General features: G+C 41.1%; 1 protein-coding gene across 3 annotated transcripts in view; it reads left to right on the top strand.

Moving 5' to 3' along the window:
- The window catches only part of CCDC66 (coiled-coil domain containing 66), a 47,089-nt gene that overhangs the window by 23,688 nt on the left and 3,854 nt on the right, over nucleotides 1–19,547 (top strand). For 2 of the 3 annotated variants that reach the window (XM_075005603.1, XM_075005604.1), the window contains exons 13-18: nucleotides 203–356; nucleotides 864–1,001; nucleotides 6,077–6,576; nucleotides 14,556–14,593; nucleotides 16,389–16,675; nucleotides 17,543–17,670. In XM_075005603.1, coding sequence (XP_074861704.1) covers nucleotides 203–356; nucleotides 864–1,001; nucleotides 6,077–6,576; nucleotides 14,556–14,593; nucleotides 16,389–16,675; nucleotides 17,543–17,670 — 1,245 coding nt within the window. Of the gene's footprint in view, nucleotides 1–202; nucleotides 357–863; nucleotides 1,002–6,076; nucleotides 6,577–13,190; nucleotides 13,262–14,555; nucleotides 14,594–16,388; nucleotides 16,676–17,542; nucleotides 17,671–19,547 lie in introns of those variants that run through there. The other variant, XR_012646990.1, reaches the window with a different exon arrangement.

Raw genomic sequence — 19,547 nt, forward strand, 5'->3', positions numbered from 1 at the left:
GTTTTTCTCCTCTTTTGGAAGCAGTAAGCTCCCCTGTGTTAGTGCCACATAAAGACCTTTATCTTGTTTTTGCTGCTCACAAATAAAATACCTCAATATAAAAAATTACAAATAGGTGTAAACTTAGCGATTATGCAGTCTTGTTTATTTTATTCTCAGATTTAATGATCTCGTGCATTTGTCTCCTTTTTTCCAATGATAGGAAATCATGTCTCTTAAAACAAATGAACTCTATCAGACAATGCAAAGAGCACAAGAACAGGCACAGAGATTAAAACAAGAACAACGCATTCGAGAGTTGGCTCAAAAAGGACATGACATTTCAAAACTGCAGAAGAATCTTGGTGGTGGCGAAGGCAAGTTCACACTTTACTATGTTTCATTTTAGTTTTGTAGAATAAGCCTGTGCTGTGTATACTACTTGAGAAAAAATTCAGTCAGTCCAGACATCATTCCTTGGCTTCAGAAACTTGACAAAACTGTTTTTTTAAACTCTGAGTGAAGTATCTCAAAAAGCTCAACATAGATAATGCTAGTCAAGCCCCATATACCAAGCAGTATTATTTATATTTTATAAATGAAGTATTATTATGAAGTATAAGTATTATTATTATGAAGTATTATTTATATTTTATAAATGCATGCCTGGGGCCCATAATTTCTTTTGAAGATCGTCCCCAGAAAGGATAAGAGGTGTGGCCACAGTCGCACTGAGCCAACTACAGAGTCAGGACTAGAACCCAGAATTCCTATCTCCCAATTTCTTACATTAATAATTATACCGCAAAAAGACTAACTTGATAGTGATTTAGATAAGTAGACCATTAATAGAAATTTGCTTAAGTCACTTTTTTATTTTTTAGGTGATAAAACATATGAGAGTTATAATACTGGCCTTTCAAATGTAAGTCATGATCATTGTTCTTGTGAAGTGAGAAGTAAGCTGCATCAAGATGTAAAACCAGTCAGCTCTCCTCGGAAAGATACTGCTGTTCAGACAGGTATAAATTCCAAAAACAGTGTGATTTAGTGGGGTAATATGCTCAGTAAGAAAAAAAATCGTAGAATAGCTCCTTCATTCACTCAGGCTCTTGGTAGAGAGAAATCTTGTTTACACAGCATCAGGTAAAACAAGAAGTGACTGCTTACACCAGTATAGGCATGTGAGAATACCAAGAGTAAATATCAATTAAATGTAATGATTGCTGCATATGCCCCAAAAATAACACATTTTAAATTACTTTTTAAACAAGCACTTGGTAATATAACTAAAATGACATTGCTGAACACTAATGTAAGAAACTCTCAGAAATGGAAGGGGATAGAGTGTGATGGGGAGTCTGTGTATTTGCAACAGAGAGAGTGTGCTGGAGCAGGGGAGTGAATGTGTCAGGACACTGTCTATGAAGTTCAGACAGCATCTGGAAGCAAACAATTGTGAGGGGTAATCTGATGCCTCGACAGCTGGTGTCCCTCTGTCCCCATTCCAGCTCAGCAGAGTGGTAGGCTGGCAGGAAGAGAGGATACTCTTGACATCAGCCCCCACCTTCCTCACCTGCGCTGTACAGCAGTCTATCCTTCTCCCTCTGCAGCAGCAGCCTGCCTGCTACTGCATTTCCAGTGCCAGGGAGAACAGAATTCTGAATTAACGTTTTGATTCCATGATTCCTTCAGGGTTCTCTCTCTGCCCTATCTCCTCACAAAACTAGAAGATCCACTTCTCCCCCCAGTAGTTCAGGCGGGAGTGTGCATACTCAGCTAGGCTGCAGCTACCTGACCTCTCCATGTTGAGCTGTTTCTAAACTTCCTGGGGCTTTAAAAGGGGAGAGTGGTGCATGCTTGTATAGCAGGATGCAGGGCACTGGAGTTCAAAACAATGAGGAGAGCATTCACGTTGGGTATTGGAGATACCTCGTGGATAGCCAGTTACAACAACGTAATGAACACTTTCTTCACTAATGCTTTGTTTATCTAATTTGCCCCAAAAAACACTACATTACCAACAAAAGAAAACCACCTAGATGAGCAAAGTGGAAAATTTTGCTGGCAGGCGGAGTTTACACTACTATGGTTTAATTGACAATAAATTGTTGACAAAACTGTAGTGTAGGCGAGACCTATAAGTGGCCAAGATGTGATAGTCCTTAGCAAGGAAAGCATGCATAGACTTGTGAACCATGAAGGCACATGACTACTGATTAATAACTTTGGAAACAAGCTGAAAAAGTTAACTATTACTGGGCTTGAATACATAGGCAAAAGGGTACTTGGTATGGTCTGTTTTATAACAAATTGGTCTGGCTGCAAGGTGGTGCCTACTCAGGATCAAACAAATAGGATCCAGTTCAGCAAGGTACTTAAACACATGCCTTACTTTAAAACACATGAGTATTCCTATTAACTTCAGTGGATTAGTCTCATGCTTAAACACAGGCCTAACATCTTATGAATTGAGGCCCTTACAAGGTAGTGAAAATACTAGAGACTTGTGGCTAGTGATTATGGGGGTAAGAGTACAAAAACATTGAGTTTAACAATTGGCAAAGCCTTCCACAATTTCTCCTGCTAAAACATGCATAAAATTAATTGATGTATCCACCTACTAGACTATGATGGTCTTTAGGGCTGTGAGTTACCTCAGCACATCATGCCCTTTTTGTGGAGTAATCTTGTCTGTCCCTGCTGTAGTTCAGCTCCCCAAAACCAACAGCCTTTGGCTCCACAAGCTCTTACAGGTTTCTAAAGACCTCTCCTCTCTGTTCAGGTTAGTGCTATTTATACACTAATACTGAGTGCTCCCTGTAATGTCCAGTTTCTGTCCCTGAGCGTTCAATCATAGGCACCAAATTCCAGTTTTCCTGGGGTTGCCATGCCCCTCGTCCATTGCTTCTTGGCCCCTCCTCCAAGAGTCCTCCATATTCAATTGGTGCCTCCCCATAGCATGAGCTAAGGGGCAAGTCTCATCTCTTTGGCCTCCCAGCCACCACACTGCAGGGGAAGTAACGCTTTGTCCTCTCACCATCCCTCCCTGACCTATTCTGTTGCTCATCCTGGCAGGCAACCTCAGGACTTTTAATGCCATCCCCTTCCACTTCATGCTCTGCAGCCCTGCTTGATAGCCCTCTGTGAGATCCTAAGGCAGCTTCTGTTCCTCTCCTGTGCTTGTGAACAGAATTCATCTCTCTAGCCAAGCTCTTTAGGCAGTTGCAAGGCAGGAATGCAGAGCAGTGTCTCAGCTTCACCCATGCCCAGCCCTGCCCTACCCTCCTGCTTCCTGCTCATCACCATCAGCTGTTTGACAGCATGCCAGATGCTTGGGGGGAAGGTGATGACAGGGACAAGCTGACAGATAGGGTCCACTGTGGGTGGGGTGGGGAGAGGCTCATCAGTGGGTGTTCAGCACCCCTTATTTTTTCACATGGGAGCTCCAGCCTCAGAAGACCATTGGAGTCAGCACCTGTGTTCATGGTAATTACTAGTGTCACTATCTACAGAGGAGCATTATGCACTCAATTTGACTCATGCAACGCAAAATCAAGTCCCTTACAACACCACAGCAGTGAACTACATAGTGAAAAATAATAAACTTATGATGAAATATATGGAGAGATACTGAATAAGGCTAATGGTTAGAAACAAAACTAGTATCACAAACCATAATCCTAGGTCTAAGCTTATTACTTGTTAATGGATATATATTTCCTATTTGATAAATTAGATTTTCTCCCAGTGATTTTGTCTTACAACTGTTGCTTTTCAGACAAGACCATGATCCAGATTTTCATGAAAATACCCCCACCCCCTTCAAGGGGTTTCCTTAGTTAATGGACAACTATATGGCATTGTTTCTCCTTATATTAACTAACATTCATTGAGTTAAGGCCAGAGTCAGAATGATGTCTCCAAGTTGCCTTCAGATCCTCCTGTTGCTTTGAAATGGAAATGTAGCTCCCATTGTGTTTTGCTTACAAGGCTTAAACGTCATAGGACCCTAGGTAGCCAGATGACATACGTCCCTTTGTTTGGCAAAACTGTTTTTTTAACTTCTTCTGCCAAGTAACATCTTCAAACAAATTATAGGGACATACGTTTAATATAAAGAAATAATTTAAAATATAAATCAGTAGTACTTCCATTTCACAATGATATTAAGGATTAGCACGATTCTGGCTCTCATTTAAGACCTCACATTGTATTCTTTATAGATAAATACTATGACAGCAACGTATTAGGTTGTCTGGCCTGACAGGACTCATTGGTTGGTGATGAAGGGTCCTTGGGCTAACATTTACTCAAATTATCCAATTTGTTCCCAACTGTCAAACGTTACTACCAGAAATATGAAGACCAAGAACCCTTTACATTCCTTAGCACCACAGTAATGGCAAAAATTATGTGTAGTGGAAATATACAGCCATTGCATGCCTTTTATTTTTAAGTAGTCACAATAAGGTTTCTTTTTTTTGTAGCCAATACCTAGAATAGGTGCACAGTCACTAATCTCTGGGCCTCAGGTAGGTTGGGAAGTTTCATTAATTTTGTTTTTAATGAGAAATTTATATTATGGGCTGGATAGCAAGTACAAAGAGATCCGTGAATATTTGCAGAGTCTAAGGAATTAAGTATTTGGGTGTGCTTCATGTAATGTGTGAAAGTCTGATAGGGTGGGAAGGTATCTTATTTTAAATACTGAAAGAAAGCTGTCTCTCTTAGAAAGTGAGGATATAATGGAGTAGTCCCTGCAAGTCTCTCTTGCTTTTGGCACATGCTACACTCAGGTCATTTTCCTTGCCACTGTGCATTGTTATGGTGTTCTATCAAGCCATTTCCTTTGGTACTATTTACATATACAGTAACCTCTTTCATACCTGGCAACCCAGGACTGGGAGGTTGCTGGATGTTCAAATATACCAGATAATAGAGAGCCACTGAGGGAGGCACAGGAAGGGTCAGTGTCCCCATCCAGTAGCTCCACCAGAGAAGGGAACCCCATGATCACCTTGGACAGTCACAGCAGAGAGGGAGAAGTATCTGCTGGCACCACCTCCTCCCACGCCTAATAGTGCAACATGTCACTAACAAAATTCAACTCCCCCTGCCCTCCAGCCCCAGCTCAACCGCTGCCCTGTTACCGGGGATGGCATGGAGCCACTTTAAGATGACAACAGTGTCCTGCTGGCGGGACTCGCACATGACTGCGTGGTGAGCCACTCTGGGTGGCAGCTACCAGGCACGAGAGCAGAGGAGCTGGCTGCACACACACACACAACTCAGAGTTTCTCTTGCCTTAGGTACAGACCACACTCTCCAGGCACCTTCCCCACTACCATCCTTTTTAGTGTTCTATCAGGCCACCACCCATAATTTACATATATACAAATTCTAGTCAACTCCATTCTACTTCTAAGGGAAATACTCACAGTAACCAAATCTGTCTTCCTTCAGGATCTGCACCTCCACCCTTTCCAGGGTTTCCTTCCTCTTTATATATCTGCTCCCAGCTGCTATCATTGCTTTTCCCTTAAATCAGCTTTTCAGGTGTGGCTCTGTTTGTTAATATTCCTTCCACTTAGATCACAATTAACCTTTATTGCTGGGGATCCAAGTGACAGGTTACTGAATCAGCTCCTAATTTGCAGGTCTCATCAGAGAAGAAGAAACCAGATTAGGAATGCCTATTGCACTCAGTAGCACTTAAAGTGGCGAATATGATCCGACAAATCATGAACAAAGCACACTTTAGATATTCATATAAAAGCTTCATGTTGTTCTTTGTCATGGGGCTACTCACAATACAGGATGAAATCTAATAAGACAATGTAGTTTCAATTAATTCATATTTTTTCAGTTTTTGTACATATGGCTTCCCATGTTTTTAAACATGGGTTGAGTTTATTTGGTTCTCCCCCGAATTGTTTACTCAGGAACATGAGAAGAAATAAAAGTATGTCAATATTGTAGCACTCAATGTTTTGAATAGAGTAGCAATGCATTTATAGTCTGGATGCTGAAATATAAATCAAAGAAATCACATAGTCTGCTAAGAAAATTGTAAAAGAGATACCTTTATTTTTAGATGACTTTGACACCAGAACATACATCAGCACTGAAACATGTACTGAGCCTGTTGTAGAAGGAAGAACTTTGGAGAGTACATCTCCAGAAATTTCCATAGAATACAAAGAAAAATTTGACATCAAAGAATGCAAGAAAGGAGTGCAATATTCAGATAAAAAGAAAATTTCAGAAAAAGACAATAATGGCAATTACACTGACTTTTATGATCACTTTGCAAGAACAGAGAAACAAACAAAACCTATGGAAAAATATGGAAAGAGGCATGACTGGAACATAAACAAACCTGTGAAAAGGTATATCCCGGCATCAGAAAGATACCCTAGACAGCTGCAAAAGCAAAGGGAGGAAAAGAAAGTAAGACGACAGATAGAGATGCTTCAATTGGTAGAAAGAAATAATCCTGGCAAACTCTGTCAAAAGAAAGAAGTCTCTCCAGAAGGATCTCCTTCACCTCACCGGGGCAGTAATACAAAGAGTAAGGGACATGCAGTCACAAAGGTAATGATTCAGTATTTAACAGCAAGAGGTTTCTTTTTAATCATTTCCTTAGCTCACTTAGTATCTCATTTGTGTCTGGGCTAAAAGATCATTGGCACAACTCCTGTGCTTATAACACTAACGTGGGTATTCTAGTGCATAATACATTCAGGTTTTAGTCATCTAGATTTTGATCTTGTCAGGACTGTCCCCTGTCTATTTATTCCCTGTCATTTATTCTTTGTATAAATAGGGACTCTGACTGGCATCAAAAATTGAGTTTTTGTATCATTGTATTCTTAGACATTGTAATTGTGAAACTGACTTGGTCCTCTGTGTCCATCAAAGTGAGGGGAAAGCAGGAAAACATACAGGAGAACAATGTTAATTTGCACAGTCAAAAAAGCCCCTATTGGTTTGTGAGAATTTATGACAACAGTGTACATACTTCATAATCGCACATTTTCTTCCTTCTCCAATTCCACTACACACACATCATCCGTAGCTCATGGCTTAAAAAAATTTGTTTCCCACATGTGAAAAAAGATGCTGCTGATACCATGCACCTCGCAGCACAGACATTTCTGATTCCTCCATTTCACACCAGCTCTACATTCCAGCTAAAAATGTCTCTGGGAGATAATGACCTCAGTAAATCCATGTGGCCAGCCATGAGACCGTTTATTTGTTTGGCTGAAAATGAATGCCACAGATAACACTATTTCAAAGGCTGTTAAATCAATGAAATTCTGTAGGTACTCATGTATGTGTCTTAAATGAATGTGAAGGACAGAATTGCAAAACAGAAGATATGTTTTCAATTGCATTAGTTAGGGATGGCAGTTATTACCACTGAAGTCAACATTCAGGAAAATTGACCATTGAAAATACAAGATAACTTGGAAGTAGGGTATAAAGTGTTTGTTCAGAAGTCTAATAACCCATATCTAAATTAATAATTTTCATTTATAAAAACTTGTTCTTTAAGTGCCCTGTGGTGCCTGCGCACTGCTGATTGGAGAGATTTTAGCAGAGCAGTACCCCTTTACAATGTATATGCGCAGTGAGTGTCTCACACCTCGGTCACTCAGGGGAGTGCACGTATAGTGTAAATGTTCCCGCAGTTCCTTTTCTCCGGTGCCTGGCTGAGATGGAGATCAGAGCAGCGCCGTGTTCCCAACAGTGAACTTGGGATTTTTAAATTTTTTGTATCCCTTTACCTCAGGAATTTGGTCTTCAGACTGCATTAAATGTTTTTTACCTCAAAAAACCCCCAGAAAACAAATGGTGTTTATTCCAGCAGTGATTATGTTTTTATCACCATGCCAGATTCTCTTTGGTCTAAGAAATGCGACAGCTGTAGGTCATCATCGCCCACATTTGATGGACATTCTTCAAGTCCCAGGTGGTTAGGAGAAGCACATGTGACCCATAAATGCCCACATTGTCTCACTGTGCTGTAGGAGAAGTCCCTTCTTCCACCAAGGGACAAACCAGATGAAATGTGGGTGTCATGAAAGCCCTCAGAGGGTAGCTCCATCACCTTGCAAGGACTCACAAGCTGCTACAGTTTCTCTGGCAAACTTAGTATCAACACTGCCCAGAGCCCCCTGTTCCCCAATGCCATCAGGGTCTTGTAATGCGGAGAGAGGCAGGTCTGCCTCTAGCAGATCAGCTGAGGCAGAGACCAGAGTAGCCACAGCAGATGGCACTACTAAGGCATCGGTTTCAGAGGAGTTACACATACCTCCACCACCAGCTCTATCACACTCCCTTTCTGTGCCTGAACAGGGGATGCACCAACACAAGAAGGTTCAGCATAAAACGAGACATTTACAAAAATTTACACAGCCTGACATGGCTGTAGCCACTTCCTCACCAAATGCCTCAGTGCAGGAGCTAACTAATACATCACACAATGCCCTGCATTTATCCACACCATCATCCCCTAGATCTGATTATGGCAGTGGACACAGAAGCAGGTGCTCATCGTCTCATTTATCTCCCTCACTTTCACAGGCTTCTTGGCACTCATATAGGGCCCATCACCTGCTGCAGCACTCTGTGTGGGCAAATCAGCCATGGTTTTATCCCTCGCACCAATTTCCACCGCAATAATGCCCTTGGGATGCATGGCAGGGTAATAGACAATATGCCTCAAAGACAACATGCTACTAGACGTTCACCAAACTCCTCACCTGCCCACCTGTCCTCAATGTCCCAAGAGGGTTCCACTGGACAAGGGGACTTACCTCACTCTGGCTCTGAGTATTCTTCACATGAACACAGATCCTGACAATGATGAGGCACTATTCCAGATCTGTCTGTCTCCACTGGCGGATGATCTGAAACAATTTCAGGAACTATTTAAAAGGGTAGTTCAGGCACAAGACGTACTATAACCATCATCATCTTCAAAGGTAGCACTGCCTGTCAATGAAGCCATCCTCAAACTCTCAGAGGCCCTTGGATGCAACCCAGCTTCTGTGCCACGCTCTAATTGCAGGGTGGACAGGAAGTGCTTTGTCTCCACGAAAGATATGGATTTCCTTTACATGCAACCACAACAGAATTCACTAGTTCTGGATTCATTGAACCATAAGGCAAAAAAACCCATCGTTTAAATCTACCCTCACTGACAAAAGAGCACAAGCGTCTGAACACTTTTGGGTGAAGAATGTGTTAGTCTCCTGTGCTCTAATTTCACATAACAAACTATACGGCCCTTCTGGCTAATTATGACCATATGAATTACGTGAATTGCAGGATCTCGTGCAGCATCTCCCTGATAATAAGAAGCTACTCCTTTATTCTATTATAAAGGAGGGCTTAACAATAGCTAAAATTGCAGTCTAGGCAGATATGGTTGTCACAGACACTGCTGCTAGAACCACTGCCACAGCGATAGTGATGCACAGGGCTGCGTGGTTACAATCATCAGGGATTCCAAGGGAGCTTCAAACAAAGGTGGAAGATCTCCTCTTCCATAGGGAACAGATTTTTGCAACTAGCACAAAAGAGATCCTACATTCCAAAAAAGATTCTTGACCAACACTTCATATGTTGGGGAATATATACCACACCTAACAAAAAACAAATTTACATTATACCACAGGTCTAGAAATTACAACTATAACCACTATAGACAACACCAGAGGCCACATGTCAAAAGATCTAAACAGCATTCAAACAGAAGGAGACCCCAGCAAAATCACTCCTCTGTGAGCCATCCTAACTCTCAAAAACAGCAAATTTTGAAGCATTGTTCAGGGGTCTGAGCGAACATCCGTGACTGCGAGTGCAGCCAAAGATAATTTTCCATCATCGCCTGAGACCCTTTTATCACCAATGGACCCAAATCACAACAGACAAATGGGTCCTGGAAATTATCAGATTGGGCTGTACTATCCCTTTCACAGCCATATCCCCTCCCCCATCCCTCTTCAGGGACCCATCTCACACGCTCCTACTTCTAGAAGAGGCGCAGAAGCTACTGTCCTTAGGAGTATGGAACCTATCCCCACAGAACATCAGGGCAAGGGGTTCTATTCCAATTATTTCCTTATAGCCAAGAAAATGGGGGTAGAGACTGATCTTAGAGCTCAGGAATCTGAACAAGTTTATTCACAACATGACGTTCAGAATGATAATCTTGGCAACCATCATACCAGTATTGGACAAGGGGGACTGGTTCTGAGCCCTCGACCTCCAGGATGCCTATTTCCCATTCTTATTACACCCGTCCCACAAACAGTTTCACAGCTGTCATGAACATTTCCAGTACAAGTTCTTCCCTTTTGGTCTGTCCATAGCCCCTCAAGTGTTCTCAAAAAACATTGTTAGTAACAGCATTTCTCAAAAAAACAAAGCCTCATTATCTTCGCTTATTTAGATGGCTGTCTCATCAAGGGCCCTATCTGTCAACAGTTAGCATGACAACTACCAGCAGAGAATGCTTTTCCTGAGTGGGTCTTCTAATCAACATACAGAAGTCCATCATGTAGCCCACACAAAACAGACTTAATTGGAGCAATCCTAAACTCCATCACAGCTCACCTGCCATTATCAAGGCTCCAGTCAAGCTGTGATTTTGTTCCCTTGGCAACACAGGCTCCTTTCTCAACTGCCAGGATGTGTCTCCAGCTACTGGGGCACATGGCAGCGACCACATTTGTAGTTCAGTTTGCAAGGTTACATATGTGTTGTCTATAAAATTGACTTACACTCAGTTACATACCTGCATGCCACAATCCTGTGAAGTGACTCGTGCTTCCCCCACAAGTACTACAATCCCTGGAATGGTGGATGTCCCCTGCCAACCAAGTTCCTGGTATCCCCTTCTGTCAATGGACTCTTCAGTGACTATAACAGATACCTCACTCGTAGGGTGGGGAGCCCACAGTGGCACAGCATCAATATAGGAAACATGGTCTCAGTGAAAGAGGCGTTTACACATCAGTGTCCTAGAGCTCAGGGCCATTCGCAGGGCCTGCACCCACTTCTTTCCACTGATAAGAGGCAGAACTATCTGTGCCCTCAGAAAACACGCCCTCTGTTATACATCAACTGACGGGTGCTTGATCACACTCTGTGCAACAATCTCAAATTCTGGAATTGGTGCATCAAGAATCAAGTAACAGCAGTGTATATACTGGGGCAACAGACTGTGAGAGCAGACAGACTGAGCAGATGGTTTTCAGATCAACACGAGTGGGAGATCAACGCCAATATTCTCCTCTTAGTCTTCCGCAAGTGGGGTTTTCCAACTATAGACCTCTTTGCCATGCCTCACAACCACAAATGCCACAGATTTTGCTCCTGAGTGGGGCTATGCAAGAGATCATGGGCGGGGGATGCCTTTACCATTTGCTGGACAGGCCCTTTCCTCTATCTGTTCCCACGTATTCCGCTTATAGCTAGAGTGATCAACAAAATCTGTTTGGACAGGGCTGCAGTGATCCTAATAGCTCCAGCCTGGCCATGACAACCTTGATTCCTCTATCTACACTACCAATAAATCAGCCAATCCCTCTACCTATGATTCTGAATCGCCTGACACAGCATCAGGGCAGAACGTGTCACCTCAACATAAGGACCATGAAACTCATAGCATGACTTCTTCACGGTTCCAGAATGAGGAACTCACCTGCTCTGACAGGGTCAAACTAGTCCTTCTAAACAGCCACTATCCTCCTACTAGAAGCACCTATCAAAACAAATGGCCACGTTTTCAACAATGGTTCACTACACACAAGTTATACCCTAGTACAGTCCTTATGGCTACCTTGCTTGACTACCTTATGTACCATAATGACGCAGGCCTCTCTTTCAGCTCCATCAGAGTACACCTGGTGGCAATGTCAGCTTTCCATGATTCTGTGAATTACTGCTCCCTCTTTACATGTCCTATGGTAAAATGCTTCCTGACAGGATTGCAAAAAAGATGCATCCAATTATGTGTCCTTGTACCACCATGGGATTGCAATCTGGTCCTAGATGCACTTACCAGACCACCATTCGAGCACTTAGCTACTGCCTCACCATGATATCTGTCGATGTTGTTTTCCTAGTAGTGATAACATCTGCTACAAGGGTGGGAGAAATCGCTGTCCTCATGGCAGAACCGCTTTGCGCTGTCTTTACTAAAAATAAGGTGATACTCTGGCCCCTTCCAAAAGTTATAATAGACTACACATGAATGAACCCAATTACCTACTTGTGCATTACCCTGAATGCATAACACCCCTCCCCCACCCCCCCAGCAGGCAATGCTATATACACTTGATGCAAGGCAGGCATGTACTTTCTACCTTGAGAGGACAAAGAAACTAGGAAATCCAAGAGAACAACAAGCAGTCCTGTGGCACCTTGCACACTAACAAATATTTTGGAGTATAAGCTTTCATGGGCAAAGACCAGACTCTTTGTGACATGGTCCGAGCCTCACACAGGCACAGCTGTTTCAACACAGTGCCTTTCCAAGTGGATTGCAGAATCAGTATGTGATGCATACCAACTTAGAGGCAAACATCCGCCACAGACTATTAGGGCCCACTCCACATGGCAATGGCTGCAGTGACAGCTTTCCTGAATATGTTCCCTTAGCAGATAAGCCGCACAGTGGCCACATGGTCCTCATCTCATCTCTTTGCTCAGTGTTATGCTTTGCAGAAAGATCCATTACCTGCCACAGCTTTGGCAGAGGCAACCTTTCCTATTTCACAGAGACTCCAACACCCACCTCTTTACAGTGGGTACTGCTATGGAGTCACCTAAGTGGAGCACCCACAGGGCACTCGAAGGAGAAAAGTAGTTACTTACTTGTAGTAACCCTTCGAGATGTGTCCCTTTGGCTGTTCCACTAACCTCCTTTCCTTTCTTCTGCTTGGAGTCTACAGAGACTTCAGGTAGAAAAGGAAGGGAGGGAACGTTCACACCGCATTTGCACTTTCTGGAGCGATGGGGAGTGAGACATTCAGTGTGCATATGCGGTGTGACGGGGTACTGCTCTGCTAAAATCTTCCTGATTGGCAGCGCAGGGGCACCGCAAAACCTAAGTAGAGCACTCCCATGGGGACATCTCGAAAAACAACCGTTACTGCAAGCGAGTAACTTCCTTTTTTTCTTTATGTCAGGGAAAAAGGACCTACATTTAATAATAGTGCTCAGCCTGAAGCTTTGAGTAGTATGGATCCAGCTATAAAAGGTACTACACCAGGTCCTATGTCCAGTGTTTGATTGTTTGAGCCACCTGTAGCTACTTTAATTCTGTTTTATACCATGGAGAATTTTTGATTTACAGCCTTTTTCTCCCTTAGATTTTATTTTTGTGTTTCTCCAATATGCCAACCCTTTTCCTGAGTTGCTGATTTTTAAGTCACCTGCTTTAATTCGACAGTTATCAGAGATCTCAGGTGGTTTCTTGGCTTCACCAGAGTTAGATGAAGGACTCACTCCAGGGTACCACTCATATGGACACACAACCAGTCTCAAACTGACATTTTAATTCCTAATTTCCCTAGTCGTAGTAATAGTAAAGAGTAGCTTAATCCACCTCAAGCAGCCAGAACTTCTCTGAGGCTGTCTAGGTTGCTGAGAACAGTCAGCAAAAGATAAGCAAATTGCACCACGCATTTGCGTATCTTTTTGCCATCAGTTCTGTTCGGAGAGGCTTTGGCTCATCCACACAGTTTTGCCTTCTGAAGCCAGCCTATTTGATTTTCTTTCACTTGGGATTACCTACTTTTCCTTCTTTCCTTCTGAAAAAAAATGGCTGTTTGCTTTCCATGGCAGGGGAATGAAGGTAATGCAATGTGGGAAGATGACATCACATACCCACAACCACTTGCAGGGGATTTTTTCCCATATTGCACCAGTGGAAAAAACCCAGACTGCTATGGGGCTGAGGGAACTGTGGGATAGGTTCCCACAATGCACTGGACAGTCGGTTTGGCAATTGTGTGGCAGCACTAACTCGACTTTCCGGGGAGGTGAGGATACTCAAATTCAGATTTATAAAACCCAGCATTATAAAATCAAATTTAAGAAAATCAAATTTATATAATAGTTTAGACCTAGACCCAGCCATTAGTTATTCACAAATGCTTATCCCTCAACCACTCCCAGCAACAGTAAATTTTTATGGTGACAGGTGAAAGTGTGAGCACGATTTTGGTGGCAGGAGTGCTCTGTTGGCAATAAAGTAAACCCCCCTAACTTTTGGTGGCATGGATCTGTCAACATAGCCTTGTTTCTAAAAGTTGCATAGTGTAGACAAATCCTAGCCTTTCTGGTTCTTCTTGCCTTGTGAAGGTGTAAGTTGTCTTCAGAAAATTCCATCAGCAATGAATTTGGTCTACAGCGTTTATAACAATGTCTCTTTGACCAATGGATCAAATAAGTATATTTTTCTCCTGAATTCAGGTCTAGCAAACATTTTGTCTTACAAAAATAAAATGTATATAACTAAAATAGGCATTTTTATTTTGTTTTTATTCCAGGAAGAACAATGTGAAAGGAATCATTCAAATGAAGAAAGGTAGGTTTGATTTCTGTGTCAGTTACTACAATTAAGAATGAGAAATTAGATATGTTTTTAGTGCAGATTTTGCTTTTTCACTAAAATACTTTTAATTAAGAAATCATCATTTATATTTCGTTCTTAAGTAAAAAGACGTAATCCAGCAAGTACTATACTTGGTTAAACTACCCTGGACTCCTCTACTTAAAAGTATGGTAGCTGATCAAATTTGGAGTCTTCCAAAGGTTCTTTGGATGTGCTTTGGAGTTGGAATGATCTGATCTCCCTTACCCACATCATAACTGGAATTTCAAATGTCAAAATGTCATGAAAGAAAAAATATGCAATTCTTTTATGGCTGGGGGAAAGAGCTTTAAACAGGAAGTTGACTGGTTTCCATGCTATAAGGCCAATTAAAATAAATATTTATTAATGCACTGGATAATTTAGTTAGTAATAATTGGTGGATCTTACTCGTGATTTTTAAATGGTTGGGATTGGCAACACTGGCAGTACACATTTTCGTAAACTGCCTCTGTAGTCAGTGACTATAACCTCCCTCACACTGCTTTAAGCACCCAAGTGCAAAATGAACCAAATTCCTAACTGAAGGGCCCTTTTCTGCCAACTCTCTCTATAAGAAGGATATTGAGTCAGATCAAAAATGGCCTTTTGATGTGCTTCTTTGGGAGCTAAAGGCATATAGTACAGAGCAAAATCTGTTCCAAAATAAGGGCAAGTTTTGACAGGGTATGGTCTTTCTTTCTAATGCTTCAGAAGGGAACATGACCTTGTGCAGCCTATGTATTTTTGCCTAGCACATTTATGTGCATTTACCCTTATTAAAATATTTAGAATGCATTTTATCTTGAAAAGAACTAGCACAGCTTCAAACAATATGAATTGCTTGTATAAATTGCATAGAGCATGTTTTCAGGTACAGAGAGAATAACAAGTAAAGGGCTAATTCTAGAAAACAGATACAGTAAAACTCTTTCACTCCCAGCAGCTCCGGGACTGCGAGGTTGCCAGATATTCAAATATTCTGGGTAATAGAGAGGTATACCAAGCAATGCAGCAAACACTAAAGAAAAATAACATTAGATATTAAGAAACCAACAAAAATAAATGCAGAGTGTTTTATTTACCAACGGCAATATTGTACATTGTAAACCCTGTACTGTATTTGCTGTGTTTTTGTATTTACTTTGAGTATACTGTACTTATGGAAAACAATGAAAATTGACTATGGTTAAAATGCCAGTTATCTCAGAGTTCCTGATAATGGAATGCTGGTTAAGACAGAGTTTACTGTATTTGTTGATTTTTTTAAAAAATAAGTGTCATATTCTATAGAAGGAAAAATATAGGATGCTAGTCAGTATAGGAAAGAGCTCACAACTGTCTGCAATCTAATATTCATAACCTGATTCTCAGGTTTGGCCAAGCCTTGAGACTGCTCTTGGGTCCCAAGGAACCATTTTGGTTAGTGAGCATAACCTGAGCTGTGCATTTTCTCCCCTTTGTCAACCTTTGCAGCCTATACCTGGAGTGACAGTGGAAGTACTGCAGTCACAATACTGATTGTCATGTGGGAATTCATAATTAGCATGAGCCATTCAGTTTCTGGCCATGTATCACTAAAAGAGTGGATCTGAGGGCCCACCAAAACATTTATAGTGAATATAAAGCACAAAAAGGAGAAAAGATATTTTAGATTTTGTTTAAAGATATTAAACAATATTTCATTAGAATGAAGAGTGCTAATAAAATTAAGCATATTATTTGAAAATGGCTACCTTGTTTTGCACAGATCTAAGTCACCACCTGTTCCAGCAGTTAAAAACAGATTACATGAAGTACTACAGAGACAGATAAATACTTCTAATTTAACCATTCCAAATGGCAATAGTGGAAGAGACAAAAACGTCAATGCAGACATGCAACAAAGGAAATCAACTTCTCCCATTATGGAATCTGAAAGACCACCCTCTTCTCATTTTATTCCCTATGTGCGCACAAATGAAATTTATTACCTTGATCCACATGCACCAATGACAAGACCTTCAACACATGATCCACAATATCGACAGTTTAATGGTACTGGAACATACTGTAAACCAATACTAAGAGGGTGGGGTGTGGTTTATAATGATTTAGTTTTAAGAGTTGTGTGAATACTGATGTAAATAATACACTGTTGTCTGGACATTTGCTCTTATAAATGCCTGACACTAACAGTTTGTAGGATAATATTGTACAGAGTGCCTGTACCTGGTAGGCCACCAGTGGATGGTACTAAAAGAAAATAAAGTTAATTTTTTATTAACAATGTATCATCATGAAGCATCATGGTACTCTATTAAATACATATGTATACAGATATATTGGAATTTTCTTCGGAAATTAAATACTTTCATTTGTGAAATGGTTTTAGTGATAAAAAACTGGCAGGGAAGAAAACTTTCTTTTTACAAGGTATGAAGACAGGCTTGGAAGGATTAGATTTTTATTGGTAAATATCCATTAACGTCAGTTTTATCATAGACTAGTAAAGTATTTCTGTCCATAATAAAATTTACAGATATGCACAGTTTAAAAAAAAAAATCTGCCTGAGGACTTAATTTGTTTTAAGGATCTTTACTTTATATATTTTGATATGTAATGTCTACCATTGTGTTTTAATGGTTATGCATCTTTAATTTTTTGAATCTCAGCATCTGCTGGCATTAATTATTGTCTAACCCCTCATTGTCTGATCTTCTCAAGTTCCTGCAAATGTGGAAAGATAAATCAATGGAAATAGAAGAAGTGTTTAAAATAAGCATTGATATTTTTTCTATTGCAATTACAAACAAATCAAATCCTGTGAAGCATCTGTAAAGCTTATTGGAAGAAATTAAAATTGAAAAAAATATAGCATTGATTTTATTTATCTAATTAATTTGCTTTATACTTACCTTTAGAGTCTTACCATACAGCACGACAGATTTTTAGCTCTGATCATGTGAGAGATCCGCTTCTTAATCCTAATGTGGTAAAAAACAGAGACCGACAGCAGGCAATCCTCAAAGGACTATCAGAATTACGCCAGGTACCGTATGATTTAAATCTGTAACCAACTTTTTAAAGTTGTATTTTCTTATTCATTTCCCTTACTTTTACCACTAGTCTTGGTTCTTTTAAAAAAAAAAAAAAATCTATGGGGCTGAATCAAATGAACCTGAGGGAGTTGGCTGATATGATTGCAGAACCATTGGCCATTATCTTTTTGAAAATTTGTGGTCAGGGAGGTCTGGGTGATTGGCAAAATCTAATGTAGTGCCCATCTTTAAAAAAAAGGGGAAGGAGGAGAATGTGGGGAGCTACAGACCAAATCAGCCTTGCCTTATTCCTTGGAAAAATCATGGAGGGGATCCTCAGTGCATCCATTTTGACGCACTTGGAGGAGAGAAAAGTGATCAGGCATAGTCATCGAGTGCAAGTCATGTTTGACCAACTTGATTACCTTCTGTGATGAGGTTACTGGCTCTGTGGATATGGGGAAGGCAAGGTAATTACCTTCACTTCAGCAAAGCTTTCGATACAGTCTCCCACAGTATCCTCACCAGCAAGTTAAAGTAGTATGCATTGGATAAATGGACTGTAAGGTGGAGAGAAAGCTGGCTGGATCATTGGACTCAACTGGGAGTGATCAATGGCTCCATGGTTCACAACTGGTATCAAGTGGAGTACCCCATGGGTTAGTTTTGTTCAACATCTTTTTTAATAATCTGGATGAGGGGATGGATTGCACCCTCAACAAATTTAAAGATGACACTGAACTACAGGGAGAGGTTGCTACGCTGAACGATAGGAATCGACGTTGGAGGATTGGGTCAAATGAAATCTGACAAGATTCAACAAGTGCAGACTCCTGCAGTTAGGACTGAGAAATCCTAGGCACCATTACAGGCTGGGAACCAACTGTCTAAGTAGTAGTTCTGCTGAAAAGGACCTGGGAATTACAGTGACTGAGAAGCTGCATGTGAGCCAACAGTGAGCCCTTCTCACCAAGAAGGCTAACAGCATAGTAGGGTGCATTAGTTGGACCATTGCCAGTAGATCTAGTGAAGTGATTATTCCCCTTTATTCAGTACTGGTGAGGCCACATCTGGAGTATTGTGTCCAATTCTGGGCTCCCCCTTACAGAAAGGATTTGGACCTCCTGGAGAGAAAACAAAAGTAGTCCTCTAGCACTTTAAGGAATAACAAAGTAATTTATTAGCTTTCATGGGACAGACCCACTTCTTCAGATCTGGAAAATTCTGATAAATGACAACTGAGCATTCAAGACTTGAAAGTCTTCATTCTAAAACAAAGGAACTATAACATCTGATTATAAAGAGAGCCAGCTGAATTGGCATTCATTCTCAAGCTTGATACTTTATACCTTGGTATCAATAAAGATACCATTTACTTTAGGCATTAAAAGGACTGTTTCCTTATCTCTGGTATTTGTAGTGATCCCAGACAGCCCACTTAAGTTAACAGACACTTGCAGTAAGTAATTTTCTCCCCCACCCCTTGCTGTTCTGTGTAGCTAATTTGTCAGTTTATTTCATTTTTTGCTGTCTCTGTTAAACTGAGACGAAGAGCATTTATCAGAATTTTCCCGATCTGAAGAAGTGGGTCTGTCCCACAAAAGCTCATGACCTAGTATTTTGTTAGTCTTTAAACTGCTACAGACCTGCCTTTCTTAAAATTTTGTGAAGATAGAGGCTACCATGGCTACTTCTCTGCGACTATACCTGAGAGAGTCTCGCAGAGGAAGATAAAAATGATTAGGGGGCTGGAGCACATGACTTATGAGGAAAGGCTGATTTGGGCTTATATTGTTTACAGGAGAGAGGTGGGATTCGGTAACAGCCATTAAATACTTGAGCAGCGGTTCCAAAGATGATAGGGGGAGACTATTCTCAGTGGTGACAG

This window comes from Carettochelys insculpta, chromosome 11 (assembly GCF_033958435.1).
Source record: "Carettochelys insculpta isolate YL-2023 chromosome 11, ASM3395843v1, whole genome shotgun sequence".
NCBI classification, from domain to species: Eukaryota; Metazoa; Chordata; order Testudines; family Carettochelyidae; genus Carettochelys; species Carettochelys insculpta.